We start from the raw sequence: 18,023 nt of genomic DNA, 5'->3' as shown, positions 1-18,023 counted from the left end.
AGGGGCTACTCATACAGCAGATGATAATGATGGATTTCACTGCTGTGGAATGAGTTGTGGTTACTGATGATTTTTCGGGGGGGGGGGAACCTGTCGTCTTAGTTAGCTCCAGCTCCTTTAGAACCACCCACCAAACTGGCACTACTGATATCATGAAATGCCTCTTTTTTAATATATTCTTTCCACGATACACAATAAGAGGGTTGTTCTTGTCAGGGCATCCCCAGTATGGAGCCTGCTGCCATCTCTGAAGTTTGCAGACCTTTCTCAAGCTCCGCAGCATTAAGTTATCGTGCTCCAGACCACAGAACCTCACTCCAAGTGCAAGGAATGTTTTGACACACTCCTGGTAATAATGTTCACTTTCTTCATAAACAGTCTGCTAGAAACTGTAGAATAAACCATTGCTCATAGATCACATATGGACTTCTGCATTGTCACAGTGAGGTATATTCTGAAGAAGGTCCCTTATGGTGCCAGAATTGTGTCCTATATAGAGAGAGGAAGGAAGAAACTGGTGGTAAAATGTTCTTCATTTCACTATGGGGAGTCAGGGATTTTATTTTTTCTTGTTGGCTTGGAACTTTGCATTCTGTTCGTGCTCTGGAGCTTGGACATAATGAGCCACTGCCTCTGGAATTTTACAGGGATAGGGCCTCCTGGATAAGTGAAATCAACATACTTGATTTGTAGTAAGGATAAATCTTTTTGTGGGGGACATACACACATAGATGAGGGGACACACCCATAGTTTCCTAAGACATGGAAACACCCCTTAAACATACATTCCTGAAGATACACTGGAACAGCCAAGTTGTGCTGAGGGAGGAGTCCATAGCTCAGAAATCAGTCTGGTCACTAATAAGTCAAGGATATGGAGTCCATGGCTCTCCATTTGTTGGACTACAATTCCCATCACCCACGCCATTGCTTGCTGGGACTGATAGGCGTTGGAGTCCAATCACACCTGGCTAGTCCTAGGTTCCCCATCCCTACTCTGAAAATGCAGTGTCAGTAAGTTAAAGGAAGTGCCCAGTCTTTGAAATTATGTCTTTGGATGGTGTACAAGGACAGGGAGAAAGGATAGATAACTTTTTCCTCCCTCCCCAACTCCAAACTTCGTCAGCAAGCTTGTGTAACATGCTGCTTTTTCCTGGTCAACTTGTAGATTTATAGGAGCATATACAGTACTTCAGGGATGCGGGTGGTGCTGTGGGTTAAACCATAGAGCCTAGGGCTTGCCGATCAGAAGGTCGGCGGTTCAAATCCCCGCGACGTGGTGAGCTCCTGTTGCTCGGTCCCTGCTCCTGCCAACCTAACAGTTTGAAAGCACGTCAAAGTGCAAGTAGATAAATAGGTACCGTTCCGGTGGGAAGGTAAATTGCGTTTCCATGCGCTGCTCTGGTTCTCCAGAAGCAGCTTAGTCCTGCTGGCCACATGACCCGGAAGCTGTATGCCGGCTCCCTCGGCCAATAAAGCGAGATGAGCGCCGCAACCCGAGTCGGCCACGACTGGACCTAATGGTCAGGGGTCCCTTTACCTTACTAAAACCCTGGAGAGCTGCTTCCAGTCAGTGTAGACAGTACTGAGCTAAGTGGACCAGTGATCTGACTTAGTATAAGGCAGCTTCCTTGAGGTATGTGAGTTGTGAAGAGCACACAATGTGCCATTTATCACTTCTCTCCCTGAGGGAGCAGGGTGCCTGTCAAGGATTAAGATGTGCCAACAGGGTTTCCTTCCTCCTTATCTCCTCCAGCTGTGCGCCTGCTGTTTTCTTATCCTGCCAGCTGCCAGCATGCCAGCGTATTTAAACCTTAAATTAGAATACCTGTTTTAGTCATCACTTTCCGGTCCAATGCCATCATTTATTTTAATAGCCAGTGTGGTGTAGTGGTTAAGAGCGGTGGACTCGTAATCTGGTGAACCGGGTTCGATTCCCCACTCCTCCACATGCAGCTGCTGGGTGACCTTGGGCTAGTCACACTTCTCTGAAGTCTATCAACCTCACTCACCTCACAGAGTGTTTGTTGAGGGGGAGGAAGGGAAAGGAGAATGTTAGCCGCTTTGAGACTCCTTCGGGTAGTGATAAAGCGGGATATCAAATCCAAACTCCTCCTCTTCTTCTTCTTCTTCTTCTTCTTCTTCTTCTTCTTCTTCTAGCCTTTGCATGTTTGGTAGTGGGGTATTATCACTGGTCCAAATGAGACTAGGGGTACTTACTTAAAAAAATTGAACAAATATACTTATGATTTATGAAATATTAATATAATGGTATGTTTACTTTCAGGTAAGTTCCATAATAAAGCTGGGTTTAATATCTGACACAAAATATTACTGTTACGGGTCTTACAGCTATTTTAAATCGATGATACTTGAACATTAGTGTTACTCGTGGTTTAAAAAGACAGCAAAGTGTTTCCTCAAGATCTTTTCCCTATACGGTAACCAGAGTCAAGTTATACTCCCTAAGCCCACCTCTGTTTAATTCTCAAACTTATTAAGAGAGCATTTCTTGTGTGAACTTAATTTGATAGAAACTAAAATCATAGTTGGATGGAAAGCCATCTCTTTCATCAGTCTGGGAATACAGAATATATAGTCCTGCGAGGTAGCACAGTACAAATATGGTTTGAAAAAGAAACACCTATATTGTAGAACATTTTTGTTTTTAAAAGATAGGGCAAATGAAACAAATACATTTTAATGATATGTGGTTTCTTCCTGGAAGAAAAGTCATGTTGAGTGAAATTCAAAATAGTTATCTTTGGATATGAAGAAAAAGCTTGTTTCACTCCATATTTATGTCACAAATGTAGTGTTTTATATGTCCCATGAGATTAACCCCCAGTCTGTTTCTATACTATTATAGATGTTGCTAGCAACCTGAAAAGCTGTTTGATTACAGCTAAGAAGTGTCTCCGGATATGGTTAACTTTGTTCATTGTATTCTTCTAAATACATTTCCATTTAATGTTGAAGTCACTAAACTAGGTATTTGCAGAACTGCAAAAAAATAATAATAATTGTGTAAATTGTTAACTTTTGCACTTAAGAATTTGACTTATTCTGCTGTAAAAAAAGGAGTACTTTTTATTTTTTAAAAAATCCTTTATGGCATTGTACTATGCAAGTGTAGTCAATGCCATCCATCCTCCAATATTCATGTTATTGTATTCTCAATAGTAATACAATTCTAGGTGTCTTTTGCTTGGGAGAGTTCGGACTTTGCACTAAACCATAGTTTAGTGTGATGAGAATGATTCTCAGGGAGCTTCAGGCTCATGAGCTTCCCGGCCCCTTGTCCACCAGTGTAGCCACAAGGATATGTTGGAAGCTTTTGCTTCTGTTTTCCATTAACTACAGTCTAGCATTCCATTTGCATCTAAACCATGGTTGATGTTAACAGTGGGTCTCTGGAAACAACAGGGGAATAAGAAGCCCCAAGGTTTAGCATGGCTTCTAAATGTAAGCACTGAAATAAAGCAGAGAAAAAATTTGCACAGTTAGGTAGGTAACTTCTATTTGGTATAAATGGAAGTATCTGCTGGGCCATAGGCATGGACTGAAATCCAGAGAGGAATGCATACAGAAAAAGGATATATCACTTGGGGTGCTGCTCCCTGACTTTCAGGAAGGTAAGGGAGATATTACTAGGAGGAGTTGATAAGCCCCTATGAACCTGCTGAACACCGAATATGATGTTGCGGATCTAGGTCCTTTTCTGGTTCCTCATAAATGGTTGGGTGTAATTCTTCCTTCCATTAACTGAAATAACAGAAGTTTTAAACATGTCCTTTTTTTCCCAAAGAGCACAACCCAAAAAGTATTTTTGATGCATACTGTGTTTATATCTGCTAGCTGAATGGGGCATGATATCTATTTTGATAGCTCCCATATATCTGCAGGTGGCAGGCTCCAAGGCGGACATCCTTTTTTGTGAGGGAATGCTGAGATCTTAGAAGTGAAAGTACATAGTTTCTACCTGCTGGAAGTGAACTGTGTAATCATGAGGTGCAGACTTGAGGTGAGAACTAGTAGAGAAGGGAATTGCTAGGTTTTGTGAATTCTGACTGTTTGTGAGAGACGAGGATTAGCGAAACACCTTGAAGAGATTCCTAACTAAATGGGGGGGAAATGTGTGTTCACTTTTCATATCTGTGTGGAAGAACCTTTTCAAATTCTGCAGTTACCCTATAGCGTGATCCACCAACAGTTAAGGAATGTGGGCATTCTAGAATTATTTTTTTCTGATTGTTTGCATTGTGGTATAACTTGTCTCATTAAATCCATATGTCTGAATCTTTGTTACTTCTGTGTATCTCTGCAACAAATATCCAGTATGTGTCAAGTTCTAATATCCATTTCCCCCCCTAGTTTATAGTGGAGTGTCATGGCAACACACTACTTCCTCAGTTTTTGGGAATGTACCGGCTTACTGTTGACGGAGTCGAAGTATATATGATTGTTACAAGGAATGTATTCAGCCACCGTTTATCTGTTTACAGAAAATATGATTTAAAGGTGAGCACTGAGCGGCTTGTGTTATGAATATTGCAGTAGCTGCTTTGAGTCCCCTCCCCCCTAAATAGTACAAAATTCTGTGGGTTCTTAGAGGCTATCAGTAGCAGTACACCAGAAAGTGTCTAGGAAACTCTTTCGTTAAGCCATTATTATTGAAATAGTTTGCGGCTTATCTAACGCCCAAACCTTTTATGGAAGTAAGATAACGTTGAGTTGTATTGTGTGCTGTAAAGGAAGTGGCTTAGCAGAAGTATGCTTGCTAAAATTGGCTAAGTGCTAATGGTTGCAGTGAAAACCATTTGAGGGGTAAAAAAAATAAAAAATAAAAATAGCTGAAGCAGCTCTCATGTCCTTAATGGACTCTGTAGACTGTTACAAATCAGTCTGCATGCAGATTTTTTAAAAATAAATAAATTAATAGAACCATTTTAATGGAGTTAGGAAGAATGTGTTAAAAGTTGGGCTAATATTTGTAGATTCAAAAACCCTAGTAAGCAACTTCTATTTTCTGTTACCATGACCAAATATATTAGGCTGCAGTCCCACTTAGCAAGGGAGTAAGCCCCAATGTACTTAATGGGGTTTCTGAGTAGACAAATATAGGATTGCACTGTTGGTGTGTTTAAAGCTGTCAAACTGGCTCAGATTAGCTTATTCATATCCTGTCTTGTTTCCTTAGCAAGGAACGTGGCAAGCTGAAAAAAAATATGTTTCGAATGGAAACTGGCCTCTCAGGAAGACTGACTGACCTCCAGTGCACTTTAATTTAACCAGCTGATACATGCTATTTTAGCAAAAGAAACTGGTGTATACCTTCCCATATGATTTGCACCTTTGCATTTGCTTACAGACTTAAATGTAACTGTAGGGTGGCCTTGAGAGCTCAATATCCAGAATGCAAACAATCTACATTCTATTGGCTTAAATAGACGTGTTTGCTGGCCTAGCTTATTTTGAATGACAACATAATTCTTTCACCCCCTTTTGGCTGTAGCGTACCCAATGCCTTCTCCCTTACGTTAGTATAAATGGTTTTCTGGAGACAACAAAATTACCGCCTGTCAATTCTGCTACCTGCCAAGAGTGGCAGGCAGCTAACATTAATACTCCCAAACATCAAGCCTCCTTGGTTCCTACAAATTCAATTATATGTACATTGTACACCTATTCAAAATTTTAAACTTGTCTCACTAGCTGCAAAAGTTGGTATTTGGCAGGGCTGATATGCTCATCAATTGACAAGTCCAATCATAGATTCATAAAATTGCAGAGTTGGAAGGGACTTCAAGGGGTCATCTGTTGCAACAACCTGCAATGCAGGAATCTCAACTACAGCATCCGTGACAGATGGCCATCCAAACTCTGCTTAAAAACCTCCAGTGAATGAGAGTCCACAACCTCCCAAGGGAGACCATTCCCCTGTCAAACAGCTCAAATCAAAGATGGTCAGCTTCCTGTTACCTTTTTTTCATGGTGTCATCTGGCAAGAGCTCTATGTTGCAATTGGGCGTTCTGTCCTCAAAGCTTTGGTCACTATATCCCTGTTTTTAAAATTGCAGACATTTCCAAATGGAAACACATCAGGGATCGAGGCCTCTGCTTAGCCTACTGCTATGCCAGAATGTTTTAATTGATTTTGAATGTTGCATATACTGTAATCTGGGTGTGTGTAACTTTGCATCAGGGCTATGGTGAAAAACCTTACTGTGAATCTACTGGAGGAATTCTGCATAAAAGAACACCTATGCCCTCCAGTTTTACCCCAGTAGCAATTTAAATACAATATTTCTGTTTCAGGGGTCTACAGTTGCAAGAGAAGCCAGCGACAAGGAAAAGGTATGGCAAAGGTTATGTTTCCTTAAGTTGCCTAACTTCAGCTTTTAAAATAAAAAAATTCCTTCCTGTAGCACCTTAAAGACCAACTAAGTTAGTTCTTGGTATAAGCTTTCGTGTGCATGCACACTTCTTCAGATACACTGTGTATCTGAAGAAGTGTGCATGCACACGAAAGCTTATACCAAGAACTAACTTAGTTGGTCTTTAAGGTGCTACAGGAAGGAATTTTTTTATTTTGACTATGGCAGACCAACACGGCTACCCATCTGTAACTTCAGCTTTTAAGAAAGGGGGAAACAGTGACAATCATGCACCATGATTCTGCCATCACTCTGCCTGTAAATAACAGATGCTGGTTTCAAAATAATTACAAACGTTTATTTATACAATAAGAAGCATAGGAAATCAGACAGCATACACACATTCTGAATTTCAAGCATTAAAAAAAAACACCATACAGTACTATTAAAATACATACAGTACTGTTGAGTTAAAAGGATCTCAGTAGTCATTTCTAGGCTACTGCTTGCAGAAGCGGATCTGATTGGTTACCAATTTGCTTCTGGGCATAATTCAGAGTTTGGCCTCAAAGAAAAATGGTGGTTGGGTATTTGCATGCCATCCCCCTCTGCCACTGGTGTATTTTCTGCACCAGTGCATAGGTACTAATGGGGAATTTTATGCCCCGAGTCAGTTGGTGCCCCAAAATCTGGATTAGGGTTTCTGGCAGTGTGTGTAGACTCACATCACCAGGCCTGAAATGCTCATCTTACCTTGTTGTGCTGCCTTTTCCTCTTCTCCTTTGCCAATGCATCTTCACCTTCCTTTACTGCTTCCTCTGCCTTTGTGTAAAGGACCAATTTACACATATCCCTGTATAGAAGTGTGAAGAAATAAGCATGTGCTGCCCTCTACCCAGTTCACCCTTCCAGAAGTTTTAGCTAAAAATACCTTGCACAAAAATGCTTTGTCTTTGTTACAGTGACCTGGTTCACATAAACATTGGCTACAGCTTGTGGTTCAGTGAGGAGAGCTTCACCACAAAGCCATTTTTGGCTGAAACACTAAGCCAAATCTGGGCTTAGCTCAGCACAGTATGGGAATAAAAAAAGGGCTTAGGAGGAGCAAAGCAGTGAACCAGGCCACTGAAGCTTCACATTAACTTGTATGTATGTCTTACATTGGCATACCTAGAGAACAAGTTGGGAAGCTACCTAGTATGCCCTTAACTTTTTGAATAACCTTGGGCATAGCACAGCTATTCAATCCAACATGCTTTAGCCAGATATCTCTTAGGGCAGGGTTCAGCAAACTTTTTCCACTGTCCCTCAGACCTTGTGGGGGGTTGGACTATATTCTGAGAGAGAAAAAGAATGGATTCCTATGCCCCACAAATAACCCAGAGGTGCATTTTAAATAAAAGGACACATTCTACTCATGTAAAAACATGCTGATTCCGGAACCGCCCGCAGGCCATATTTAGAAGGCGACTGGGCCGGATCCGGCTCCCAGGCCTTAGTTTGCCTACCCATGTCTTAGGGCAGTGGTTCTGAACTAGCTAGGGGTGATGGGGGTTGTAGTTCAACAACATCTGGGGACCCACAAGCTTCTGAGATCAGGGGTGGAAATGTGGCTTCTCCCAGTGCTGTGTGTGGTGGCAGTGGTGAGGAAGCACATGATTCATGGCCAGATTTAGGCTTGATGAGGCCTTAAGTTACTGAAGGTAATGGGGCTCTTTATATAGCAGGCAGGGCCCATTACTTACATCATAGGAGCCTGCACAACACAAAACGCTATTGCTGTATGTAGGTTTTATTTTATTTGTTTTTTATCTTTTGGAAATCCAGGTTTTTTCCTTTAAATTTTTTGTGGGCCCCCAAAAGAGTGGGGCCCTAAGCTATAGCTTGTTTAGCTTATACGCAAATCTGGCACTGCCCTATACCATAGTAAATTGGGGAGCAGAGTATCAGAATTAGGCCCTTTGGATGTGCAGCATTTGTGGGGCGTTTTGACGGGGAGTGCAGCTGAGCCCCGCACCTATTTCTTGTGCTAGACTTCCGACAAAACAGTTGTGTGTGCAACGACTCTTGACAAGGTGAAGGCTGGTCCTGCAGATGAGCAACACGTTTCCTTTTTTACTGTAAATACTCTAAAACAGCTTAACTTAATCAAATCGGTCATAAAAGCAAACAAGGTCTCAATTAAATAGGAAAATACAATGCTCTGTTCCTTACATTACTTGTGTGCACTGGAGCCGTAGCTCATTTGTGCCCCCTTGTGGCTATTCACATTTTGAATAGCTCTGAAATACTCCCCTGCGTTTTTGATCAGGAAATTCCTTGTTTTCATTGCTTGTTCCACTGGGCTCATTGTTTTGAAACGGTTTTTATGTGCCAGCTTTCTCTTGTCCGTTTCAGGCCAAAGAACTGCCGACATTCAAAGACAACGACTTCATCAACGATGGCCAGAAGATTTATATTGATGAAACGAACAAAAAGATGTTCCTTGAAAAGCTTAAAAAGGATGTTGAGGTAAGGGGTCGCTTGCCTGGTCAGCTCTGAAGCTCACCACACTTAGCAAAAGCCATAGTGACTTTTGTACTGAGACCTCCTAGGCAGATTTACCCCACCAATTCAATATTGCAAAAATGCTGCAAATAAATGTTAGTGACTTGCAAATTATTTGTCCTCCCGATTGTAATTGGGATTTTGCTGGTGTTTTTTCATGAGAACAATATGTTACGGAGGGCTCCCATCCAAACTTCAGGGATGGCAGTGCACCTGCCAGTACTTCTCATGGTACCCACAAAAGCTATCAATGATAGATATCACCTGATACAGGTGCCTTTCTCCCCCCCCCCCTTGATGGGGTGGCATGCCTGCACCAATTCATGATTCTGTCTCCCTTTCTGCTCTCTTAGATGTGGCAGCCGTTGCATGAAAGCCCCACAGCAGTCATTTTATGGTGTGCCATGACTCTGTGGCGCCATTTCATGACTGGTGCTCATGGCACTTTCTCAAAGTTCAGAATGCATCCACTGGGTCAGAAAAGGTTGGAAACCCCTGAAACGAGGAGATAAAGGGGGATTAGAGCCATGGTCTATTTACAGGAGGACTGCTGAGGGTGGGACAAGCTATTACTTCCCTTAAGCTGGTGGTGTAAACCAGCATCAGGGGGGGGAAGCACAATGTTGCTTCTGTTGCTTTTAATATTCATGGCACTGCATCTTGAACTGTTAAAATGCTCCGTAAACACTTGATGTGCCTCTGAAATATGAGCAAAATTGCATTTTCTGCTATTTTAAGTATGACAGATTCTTGGAAGGTCAGTCATGTAATTGTGTTTGGAGTGGCTTCTATGGCATTGATTAGAATTCATATTGAAGGATCATTAAATTGTGTATGTAGGCAATTATTGTGTAGTGGTTTGGCATGCCACGGTGATAATGGAAAACTAGAATTGAATCTTGGTTTTTATCTTTCACATTCCTATTTTTTGGGGGGAGGGCATGCTAAGAGCAGTAGCTATGCTCACAAAATACTTAAATTTACCCCAATATATTTAGCTGAATGTAATTAAGTTTCAAATCAGTTTTAATCTTTGATTTATGTTTATAGCAGGGACTCTCTGGATCATAGCTTTGCTTCCTTAGAGTCCAGTTCTTCTGGAAACGCTGCACTCAGCTTCTGAGTTTGCTTGATTATTCAGTGTGGCTTTTCAGTTGCATGCAGCTGGGATGGGGCTAAGATGCTCAACAAGCCTTCATGGCAGCCATCTAATGTATATCAAATTATTGCACTGCTGCAGTCTTGTCTTTACGACCAATCTTCAGGATCAAACTAGTTGCAACATGGCAAACTGAAAGGGAGGGTTGATTCAAATCAGGACAGTGGCAGGAGCAAAGGGTTAAAAGCCCCCTTCTGCATCCCCTCATCTTACCTATTAGTTTTGGGGTTTTTTTAAGTAAATCAAGCAATGCACATGATGAACATTACATAGACTGAGGATGTACTCGCTACACTGACCGGCCAAATATGTTTTCCTTGCAGCTAGCATTCTTTTATTGAAAGTTGTCATGTAACAAAGCATTTCTTAAAGCAACATAAATTTGGCTCTTCTGCCTGGCTTCACCAGTTCAATTTTGCCCCCACCCAGTCACTGTTCATGCACCTGGTCCAGGTGGAATGTACTCTTGGAGCGGCATATACAGTGGTACCTCGGGTTAAGTACTTAATTCGTTCCGGAGGTCCGTTCTTAACCTGAAACTGTTCTTGACCTGAAGCACCACTTTAGCTAATGGGGCCTCCTGCTGCTGCTGCTGCGCCGCCAGAGCATGATTTCTGTTCTCATCCTGAAGCAAAGTTCTTAACCTGAGGTACTATTTCTGGGTTAGCGGAAACCTGTATGTAACCCGAGCTACCACTGTATAGGCTTTGAGTGCATGATCTAGTTGCAGGGTACAGATCATGTGTTCAGAGCCTTAGGCACACTAGGATGCAGTTTTGCAGACTCCTGTATAGAAGCTGTGGTCACTGTATGGCATTCCTCTCCCTTGTGTACATATGCAAACAGCGGGATCATTGGAGCTGGTGGGAAATGAAGCCATGTGTCTCACCGACATTTAGGTACAAATACATTAGTTCCATACTATTTTGTTTTTAAACAATGGTTAGTGAATTCTGCAAGTTTCAGACATGGTGATTACAAGAAGTTTCCTACCAGATAATATCCAAGTCCTGTCAGCCAGAGGATTCAGTATCCCACAGAGACAAACCAATAGCCTGCTGAAAAGCCTACAAAAGGCATGGAGGAAAGTCTTCCCCACTGCTGTGACCCACCATACTGCTTCTGGATAGGAAGGTTCCATTTAGCCATCAACTGATGGATGGATTTTACCTGAGCTAGTGGCCATCCATACACTCATTCTGTCACTAAATTGTGAGTTGTGTGAAGAATTCATTTCCTTTCGTCTGTCAGTCAATCTGCTGCCAGTCAATTTCATTGGCTGGTTTCCTAGTTCTAGCACTATGTAAGAGGTAGAAAGTTCTCTTAAGCAACGTTCTGCTCAACTTCACAAAGCAAAAAATAAATCCTCAAATCTAAATTATAGCTAGGGAAACTGTCACGTTTCTCCTTTCGTGCCATGCATAAAATATACCAGACTTGAAGAATCCCACTTGTTTTCCATTGAAGCTTCCTATTTTGGCTTTCACTCAAGTAAGCTTGTTGCAGTAGAAAATAACATTTTCTGCAGAAAAGTTACCTTTTCCCACCCCCACCCAACTAGACCTTGGGATTTTGTACCCCTTGGTAACTGACCTTCTTTTATTGTTGCCTTCAAAGTTCCTTGCTCAGTTGAAACTCATGGACTACAGCTTGCTGGTTGGAATTCATGATGTTGAGAGAGCAGAACAGGAGGAGGTTGAATACGAAGAGAACGATGAAGAGGAAGGAGAAAGCGATGGGGCTCATCCTGTTGGAACGCCTCCAGATAGCCCAGGAAATACACTCAACAGCTTGCAGCCTTTAGCTCCAGGAGAATTCGATCCAACCATTGATGTTTATGGAATAAAATGCCATGAAAGTAAGTATATTTAGACATGGGGGCTATTTCAATTCTTGCATCAGTCTCCGAGTCTCTAGAAGGAAAGAAAACTCCACCAACGCCAAAAAGCATGATACCCAATTATCAATTGCTCATCTATAGTAGGATTTTAAAAACTTTTTGGAGGGGGATAAGGGATCTTCAATGCATGGCTCTGATTTTAACATGTCATTATTGTCTTTATTATTCAGTATTGTCTGAATACAGTAAAAGCAGTTCACTTATAAATGACTGCAATACTGCATTAGCCAGCTATATTGCTAAATGCTACAGAAAGATAGAGATTCTGAGCTGATGTCTTGAATAACTTCTTTTTGCTTTCATTTGAAAGTCTGCTGACTGCACAGACATTGGACAGTTATTTACAATGGCAAATACACCTTGCTTGACAAAAGAAACAGGTGATTGTTTTGGCATGTTCCAGAGGTTCTCTGTTTAGATTTTTACATTGTGCTGTGGGCAATATAACTACCAAAGCTGATACAGAACAACAATTAAAACATTTTAAACAAGTTGAAATCTTACTACACACTTAAAATCCCCATCAAACAACCTGCAGCACTTAACTACAAATAAAATTGCAAAGTGTGGGAGTGAGAATTCAGCCAAAGGACTGGGTGAAAAGATGAGGTTTTAAGTGGTGGCAAAAACTCATCATGGTACTACAGATTTTTTCTTCTGGTCTAAATAATAATAATAATAAAAATTATTTATACCACGCCCTCCCCAGCCAGAGCTGGGCTCAGGGTGGCTAACACCAGTAGAATTACAGTAAAAACATAATAGGAAAAAAACCCTAATTTAAAATACAGGTTAAAATACAATTTAAAATGCAGCCTTGTTTTAAAAGGAGCCCAAAGATCAAAAACATAAGGGGAGGGAAACATAAGGGTCAGACTGAGTCCAAACCAAAGGCCAGGCGGAACAGCTCTGTCTTGCAGGCTCTGCGGAAAGATGTCAAGTCCCACAAGGCCCTAGTCTCTTGTGACAGAGCGTTCCACCAAGTGGGGCCAGTACTGAAAAGGCCCTGGCCCTAGTTGAGACCAATCTAACCACCTTGCGACTTGGGACCTCCAAGTTGTCATTTGTGGACCTTAAGGTCCTCCGCGGGGCATACCAGGAGAGGCGGTCCCGTAGGTACGCGGGTCCTACTTGGAAGATTAAAAAATGAGCACTTTATCTCATTTAAAAAATATTCTTGTAGGTCACTTTGATGACCTCAGGCTATGAAGCAGTTTATAAATGTTCTAAAAAATCTTCAAAAGCAAATCTAAAATATTTAAGCAAAGTGTTAAGGTCCTTACAAATTCACTCAGTCATCAAAAAACTTGTAAACTTTAAGTTATGGTGTGGAAGTTTTAATTCTGCAGTCACTTTAATTGTGCTTGCTCGCAGTTGCAGCAAAGCGCACCCACACTTTCCCCTCTCTTTCCACTGATAAGTGTTATCTATCTTTCTTATCCCTTAATCAGTTATCAAAGAGTGAAAAGATTTCTAGGACTCACACACTTCCTTTGACATATGGTTTTTAAGACACTATTAAAGGGGCAAAGGTCTACCACCAGAATAACTTCCAACTTGCTTCCGCAGAGTTGTTTAATCTCTTGGCTACAAATATGTGTATTATTTTTAGTACTGTGAATTTCTTTCACAGATGCACCCAGGAAGGAGGTATACTTTATGGCAATCATTGATATTCTTACTCATTACGATGCAAAGAAGAAAGCTGCCCATGCTGCAAAAACCGTCAAACACGGTGTAAGTTTCATTGATGTATATATTCCAACTTAGTCAGTTATGTTCACGTAAGGGCTAGGCAATACCTGGTTTTCAACTTCGCAATATATCACCAGCTAAACACCGCGATATACTAAGATATCACAATGTCTGAAATAAGGATGGAGCTATGCAGAGGCTGGCTTCACGTTTTTCCCCACATTGTGATTTTTGCATAGCGTGCTCTCTCTCTCTCACACACACACATCATGATTTGTGATATATTGCCAGGTCAAAAATTATAAAACCAATATCACGATATGGACTTCAAAACCAGTTTTGGATCATATACCAAGATAGCGTCCAGCCCTAGCTCAACATTAGAGATCACCAGCGTTTTCAGACAAGTGGCTGCATTTCGAATTTTGAGTTCGTGCTGGAGGAGCCAGTCACACCTGCGGCATTTCTCAGATGACACGAAATTAGAGATACAACCGCCTGCTACCATCACCGCCCCTCAACAGCCTTATGCTTACCATGGGAAGTCAGTCATGACTTGCTGGTACTGATTGGGGAGATCACACAATCATTAACTGCTGCTCACTTTGAAGAAAATATTGGGGGGGGGGGCAGACAAGGATGGTGATGCGGAAGGGAGGGTGGGAGGAAGAAGGGATGGCAGAAAAGAAGCCTGAAAGTAAAAGGCGAAACTCTGGACCAAGATAACTATGAATCAAGCTGGAAAGAGTCAGAGAGGTAGGAGGGGCTTGGATGACTGGGTAGCACAACTTCAAGAGTCATCACTTGCAAGGCACTGGCACTCCCCCAGTGTGCTTTGTTTTAGGGCAATGTCTGGATTTTTACTTTTGCTGTCCTCCTATTAAATACCGTGGTTACCATAGTGTGTGTTTTGTGACATGGACATCATGAACGCATCTCCTGCCACAACAAGCCAATTGTTCTCTTAAACTACGTCTTGCTTTTTCAGGCTGGTGCAGAGATTTCAACAGTGAATCCCGAACAGTATTCAAAGCGGTTCTTGGACTTTATTGCCAACATCTTGACGTAACCTAATGTTCCATTGGACAGATTACAAGGTCTGGGAACAGCAGCAATGGCTACAAGTGTGTAAAGGATAAAAAGCTTCTTTTAAAAGGAACTCTCAAAGTGCTATCTTGCAGAAGGCAGCCCCCTTGTTTACATCTGCTGGCAAAGATGACTGACTGGGGTGAAATACTCGCTTTAACAGCTGCCTGATTTATGCCCAGCATAGTTCTAGCTATTTCTGATGCGTGTGTGTGTGCGTGTGAGTGTGTGTGTGTGTGTGCAGATATAAATATAAATTAACTAATAATAACTAAAATAGATCAGCTTATTACTCGGTGTGCATTGCAACAACACTCCGTGAATACTAGCTGAGCTGGGATGAATGGTTAGAGGTGGGTGGGGAGGAAGGCATTATATGCATGTTAAGTTCTACAATATTGGTGTCGAAACTAAACTGTGGATCAGTTTACGTTTTGAGCTGAGAGGTGCAAGACAGTATTTGGTGGCGATGATGACTATGACCTTACTGCAAATGTTACACTTAACTACCCTGCATGTTGGCACTCTTTGAAAATAGAAACATCATAAGCTCCTTATGCCGGAAGCTTTCCTGTTGGCACCTTTTTCATTTAATTAAATTGGCCCATTGCAACAGGAAATAAGTCTTCCAGCAATTCAGAGGTCTGGCTCTTGTTTTACCAAAATCTAATGTCATAATCATGCTGTGTGTTCTTTGCCAAGGGTAGACATATTTTGAGGGAGGTGGAGCAGGAACATTAAGACTGTTTAATTGTCATGTTACATGAAGATTTTACACTGTATGTTTATCGTATAGGAGCTGAGTGTACTACAAAGGAAATCAATGATGGTTTTTTGGAAGAAATTAATCATTTTGGGCAATAATAGCATTTTCCACCACATGAACAAAGGAATAGGAAAGTCTGTTCACCTGTAACTGATCAAAACCGAGACATTTAAATGCTTACATTGTGCTGTTTTTAATATTTTATTAAAATATTCTTTTTTTAAGCCCTAAATTTTACTGTTTACATTAATAGGAAAACAGGGATGCTTTGAGTATGTCACAGTATGTGAATCTGAAGTTTACATGTAAAGTTATTTTGCAGTACAGATGAAGTAATTTCTTGAAGTATAATATGCAGTAATGTACCCAAGTGGATATTCAGTTCACCTCCATGATAGAAAATATTTTTGCAGTCCATGGTGACAGGTTGTTTTGAGGTTATTTTATATGGCATTTTTATTACCTAATTAGCTCTGTTGCTCCAAACGATGCTGTGTTAACTGATTTGCCTAAAATTATGTTGACGCCTATAACCTGTTTTGAAAAACCTCAGATCACTGGGGGGGGGGGGGGAAGGTTCCAAACTTTGAGGACGACAGAATTAGATATGCTTAAAACTACTATTCTCTACTTAATACACTGTGCTAAATTGTGCCTTTAAAAAAATTATATGTTGAAACAGACATTCATGGGCAACTCAAAAAATATACCACTCTCTCTCTCTCTCTCCCACTCTGCAATGTAAAGCTTGTTCCACAAATTCCAGGTTGCCTTTTCCACTTACCTAATGCCAGTTCTGTTAAGCTTGCAGCTGAGCATAAATATGTATAGTTGGCTTCAGAGAACTCTGATAAAACATAAGCGGATCTTGCTCTCATGCAGCCAAAGGCAATATATCCTATTACACTGCACAATATTTCAACAGGGCTGTGATCATAGAATTAGAAGGGACTGCAAGTCCAACCCCCTGAAATGCAGGAATCTTTTGCCCAGCATAGGGTTTGACCCCCCAAACCCTGAGATTAAGAGTCTCATTGCTCTACCAACTGAGCTGTGTTACCTTTTTAAAAAACGTATCTAATTCGGTTTTATTTTCCCACCGAAGATAATGAATCTTAAAGAGTGATGGGATTCTCAGTTATTAAAAGCAATCACCTTCCCCCTTGCTTTTAACCCACAACATTCTTGGACGCTTTAAAAGGCCCTGTTTCTATGCGAAAACAGATGGATGTTGAGATTTACACTGACCTTTTAAGACCCTCCATCCACAATAAGTTAACCCAAATTGCTGATCCTTTTTGGCAGTGGGTCTCTTGCAACTCTCCCTTTGTGGGGGCAGGGGAGGTCCATAGCTAAGTGTTGGAACACCCACTCTGCCCGCAAAAGGTCCTCAGTCCAATCCCTGCCATCTCTGGGACAGATGTCTGAAACCCTGGAGAGCGTCTGCCAGTCAGTGTAGACAGTACTGAGCTAAATGGACCAGTGGCCTGGCTCAAAATAAGGCAGCTTCCTATGTTGCATCTCATCAGTGCTGTTGTCTCCTTTCCCTCCTCCTGTTTGGACATACTTCCCAGCCAAGCTATTAGTGACTGCGAGGCAAAAGACACAGCCCCACATGGGTTTCTCACCACCTGAGTTCTCCTTCCCCTTTGATATATTTATAATAATGCCCAACTCGTTACTATAGTGGGGTAGGAGAGCTGAAAATAATGCCCATAAGCCTCCTAGAGCAAAATATATACATCAGGAGGCATAGTTTGACCATAGCAGCTAGAGGAATGTAAAAATTTGTGTCCTGGGCTTTTTAGCCTTGTCTACCCCATGTACTATCTGATACCAAAGGGGCACATTGGTTGCCAGATGTGACCTACGTTGGCATTATTTTCAGCTCTCCTGCCCCACGACTGTGTTGCTCAATGCAGATGGCGGTACCCCCTCTTTAAAAGTCAGCTGTTGCAAATCTGGATGGCAAATTTCTTTAGTAGTTTGTCCAACATCTTGGAATAGCTGTAGCTTCTGTCTTACTGAGGCACATGATAACTCATAACTGCATTCTCTCCAGTTTGGGATAGATTACAAAAACACTTTTCAGGTTGATGCAAGGAATGGTTGTCAAGTCGTTGACAAGGGGTAGGTCATGCACTTTCCACACACGTCCTACTGCCCTTGAGAGACATTACTTTGAACAAATATTTTTTTGGGTTCCATTTTCTGTTTTGTGATGTAATAGTCTCTGAAATTCCCAGTCATTGCAAACGTACCCCCCTAATGGACGGCGCACCATTGTAAGTTTATAGAGCTCCACCTAGCTGAAAAGTCTAGGGAAAATGCTTCACCAAATAAATGGCCATCTCTTTTCTCACCTGAATCTCTATTGGTACGATTGGATGTATTATATATACTGTATACTTGGGTGGACTGTCACAACAAATGCTACCACCAGTGACTTTTCAGGATTATAAATAAACTTAACTAATTTCTACTGTGCCGCTA

The 18,023-nt window shown here is 41.5% G+C and overlaps 1 protein-coding gene across 6 annotated transcripts in view; it reads left to right on the top strand.

The window, feature by feature from the left end:
* PIP4K2A (phosphatidylinositol-5-phosphate 4-kinase type 2 alpha) overlaps positions 1 to 18,023 on the top strand; it is a 190,582-nt gene extending 172,559 nt beyond the window's left edge. For all 6 annotated transcript variants that reach the window (XM_081163282.1, XM_081163281.1, XM_081163283.1 and 3 more), the window contains 6 exons: positions 4,375 to 4,521; positions 6,319 to 6,357; positions 8,775 to 8,888; positions 11,701 to 11,941; positions 13,617 to 13,720; positions 14,667 to 18,023. In XM_081163282.1, the coding sequence (XP_081019408.1) occupies positions 4,375 to 4,521; positions 6,319 to 6,357; positions 8,775 to 8,888; positions 11,701 to 11,941; positions 13,617 to 13,720; positions 14,667 to 14,747 (726 nt within the window). In that variant the 3' untranslated portion in view covers positions 14,748 to 18,023. The remainder of the gene's footprint in view (positions 1 to 4,374; positions 4,522 to 6,318; positions 6,358 to 8,774; positions 8,889 to 11,700; positions 11,942 to 13,616; positions 13,721 to 14,666) is intronic.

The sequence above is a fragment of the Podarcis bocagei genome (genome assembly GCF_964188305.1).
Source record: "Podarcis bocagei genome assembly, chromosome: 12".
Classification (NCBI taxonomy): Eukaryota; Metazoa; Chordata; class Lepidosauria; order Squamata; family Lacertidae; genus Podarcis; species Podarcis bocagei.
Note: the sequence above shows the minus strand (reverse complement) of the source record. Positions and strands in the feature narration are given on the sequence as shown.